Source organism: Pterocles gutturalis, unplaced genomic scaffold (genome assembly GCF_000699245.1).
Source record: "Pterocles gutturalis isolate BGI_N339 unplaced genomic scaffold, ASM69924v1 scaffold14589, whole genome shotgun sequence".
NCBI classification, from domain to species: Eukaryota; Metazoa; Chordata; class Aves; order Pterocliformes; family Pteroclidae; genus Pterocles; species Pterocles gutturalis.
In genome coordinates, this window is record NW_010130885.1 from 5,834 (window position 1) to 8,687 (window position 2,854).

The following is a 2,854-nucleotide window of genomic DNA, read 5'->3' on the forward strand; positions in this document are numbered from 1 at the left end:
GGTGACTGTCCAGTGGTCAACAGCCTCTTCCTTCCTCTCTCAGGGCTCAGGTGACTCTGCCAAAGCCATCCCCCCTGGAGACGTGGAGGAGCTGGAGTGTGGGCTAGTGCTCAGCAGCATTGGCTACCGGAGCTTGCCGCTGGACCCAGCAGTTCCGTTTGACACCAAGCGCAGCATCATCCCCAACAGCGCGGGCAGAGTGGAGGGTGTCCCAGGTCTCTGTGTGCGGGGGGATGTGTGGGACGTGTGGTGGGCTGGGGGCTTCGGGGTGGGAAGCTCTGTTCACCGCAGGCGCCGATGCAAGGCGGTCGCACGCCTCGGTTGGAGAGTGGAAGCCGAGGAAACGAGCTGCCTCTGTCAGGTGTTAAGACCTGGCCCGTCCCCAGCTCGTTTTAGGGGTGTTTGGTTTTGCAGCAAAGAGCACTGAAGGTCACGGTGGGTTTACTGGGCCTTGGGGTCTGTTACTGAAGTGGTTACAGCCCAGATGGCACTACGAGCACCAGTCAGCAGGTACACGGATTCCTGGGACAGCACTGTTGAAGGGCCACACTGTCCCCGCCGCAGGGGTGGATTCTTCCCCTATCTGCAGCTTGATGTGACACCCAGGGACAGGGCGAGGACTCGCAGCCAGGAGGGTCCCCAGCTATGTGCTGGACTGAGCCAGCTGCTCCCTGTGCCCACGCAGGTCTGTACTGCAGCGGGTGGGTGAAGAGAGGACCCACGGGCGTGATCATCACCACCATGAACGACAGCTTTGACACTGCCCAGTCGGTGCTGGAGGATCTCCAGGGGGGCGTGCTGGACGTGTCCTCCCCCAGAGAAGGCTTCGGGGCTGTGGAGAGCATCCTGCGCAGCCGAGGTCAGTGCGGGGCTGAGCTGCTGGAGCAGGGAACGTGAGTCACAGAATGGTTTGGGTTGGAAGGGACCATAAAGACCATCCAGTGCCACCCCCTGCCATGGGCAGGGACACCTCCCACTAGCCCAGGTTGCTCAAAGCCTCATCCAGCCTGGCCTTGAACCCTTCCAGGGATGGGGCATCCACAGCTTCTCTGGGCAACCTGGGCCACTGCCTCACCCCCTGCACAGGAACAGGTCTGGTGCAGCCAAACTGCTCCAGGATCAGGGTATCCTGGGGCAGCAAGTCCCAAAAGCTGCTTTTGGGAGCAGAGTCCCAACCAAGGAAACATGTCATGCTGCCGTGTCATTGCTCCAAAGCCCAGGAGAGCTGGACTCGCGTTCCCTCAGACTCAGTGTAGTTGCTCAGGTTAATGACCCCTTTCACGGACCTTGGGTAAAATGTCACTGTCAGCTGCCCAGACAGCAAGCTATTGCTCTTGAGCGGTCTTGCCAGCAATCCTTCCAGGCCAGTTGGAGGAAAGATTAAAATGCCCAAGAGAGTCATTGCTGTTGCTTTGTTTAAAGGCATTCAATTAAAGTGTGTGTGTTTTGCCTCTTAACTGTCTGAGCTTTAACACTGAACTGGAGGCGTTTTGTCCCCCAAGGTGATGCCGTGCTCACAGCTGCAAAGGTTTGACTGATCCGAGTCGACTGGGACCTGCCAACCCTCTCCTCGTGGTGCTAGAATTTATTATTCCTTTGTGAGGCTGAAGTCTGACGCCATGTCAGAACAGGGCAGGGTTTGGTCGCACAGCAGGTCCCCGCTAACGGGGAGGTGAGGCTGAACTCGTTTGCACTGGGTTAACTTCTCTCTCCCATCTCTCGCTGTCATGCCAGGGGTCCGTCCCGTTTCCTTCTCGGACTGGGAGAAGATAGATGCTGCTGAAGTGGCACGAGGCAAAGCTGCTGGCAAACCCCGGGAGAAGATAGTGGATCCACAGGAGATGCTGCAGCTCATCGGTCACTAGAGCAGTGGCAATGGGACCATGGCACTGGTCCGGCCGGTACCGTCCTGGGACAACGCCAGTGGGTTATGGGCAGGGCCCAGGAGCACAGAGCTTGTGCCCGGGGCTAGTGACCGCGCTGGAGAGGTGCATGACACTTGAGCCTCTCCAGTAGCGATGAACTCCGGGTTCCTGAAGTGAGCGTTTCGGAACATGGGAGGCTGCTGGCTGGCCCTGCATCTCTGCAGCCAGCTGCTGCTCACGGGGCGATTCGTGTCGTTTGGGTCCTTGAGGCATTACCAAGGTGGCTTGGGGCAGATGAGGGGAGATGTGCTCCTGGCAGGGTCCTGCCCAGCTGCCTTCCCCATGGCAAGTTGCAGGGAGAAACCTCCTTGTTGGCTCCTCTTCGTTGCCTTGTCATTCGTGCCTGAGCAAGCTTCTTTTAACAATAATCGTTTTTTAAATAAACCCTTCCAGGAAAGCCAAATTGGACCTGCCACTTGAGTCTGGCTTCTTTGTCTGTGACTGCTGTAATCTCGGAGCAGCCAGCCAGCGCCGTGGCTCCTGCGACATGTCCCGAGGCCAGGCAGCGGCTCTCGCACAGGGAGGGACCGTTTGCTCTCTGCAGACAGACAAGGGCATTCATTCGCTTTCTGCCTCCCGCAGTTAAACCCCGTCCAAGCTCGTGGGGTGGACTGGGGATAACAAGCGTGTAATTGCCTTGGTGGGGATCATGAGGGATCCTGTGTTCCTCGGTACCTGCCAGCAAGCAATGCCTTGAGCCCTTTCGCTTCATTCACTGTTTTTTTTTTTTTTTCCTTGGCCTGTGTGTTTTGAAGCTTATTAAATGCTTCTCTTAGCCCAAATTGACTTCGGTGACGGTGGCGGGTTTTAAGCCAGATTACAAGCCGTGAGCCATAATCTCCTCTTTATCCGTCATCGTCAGCGGGGCCCCCTCCCCTGGCTGTCCTGCCACCCACGCGGTCCCCGACCCCCCGCGGGGCTGCTGCAGG

The 2,854-nt window shown here is 57.9% G+C and overlaps 1 protein-coding gene across 1 annotated transcript in view; it reads left to right on the forward strand.

Moving 5' to 3' along the window:
* The window catches only part of FDXR (ferredoxin reductase), a gene marked incomplete at its 5' end in the record, with an annotated part of 6,812 nt that extends 4,947 nt beyond the window's left edge, over positions 1 to 1,865 (forward strand). Inside the window, 3 exons of the mRNA XM_010080400.1 lie at positions 44 to 215; positions 686 to 859; positions 1,735 to 1,865. Of these exons, the coding sequence (XP_010078702.1) occupies positions 44 to 215; positions 686 to 859; positions 1,735 to 1,865 (477 nt within the window). The remainder of the gene's footprint in view (positions 1 to 43; positions 216 to 685; positions 860 to 1,734) is intronic.
* Positions 1,866 to 2,854: the final 989 nt, after the last annotated feature.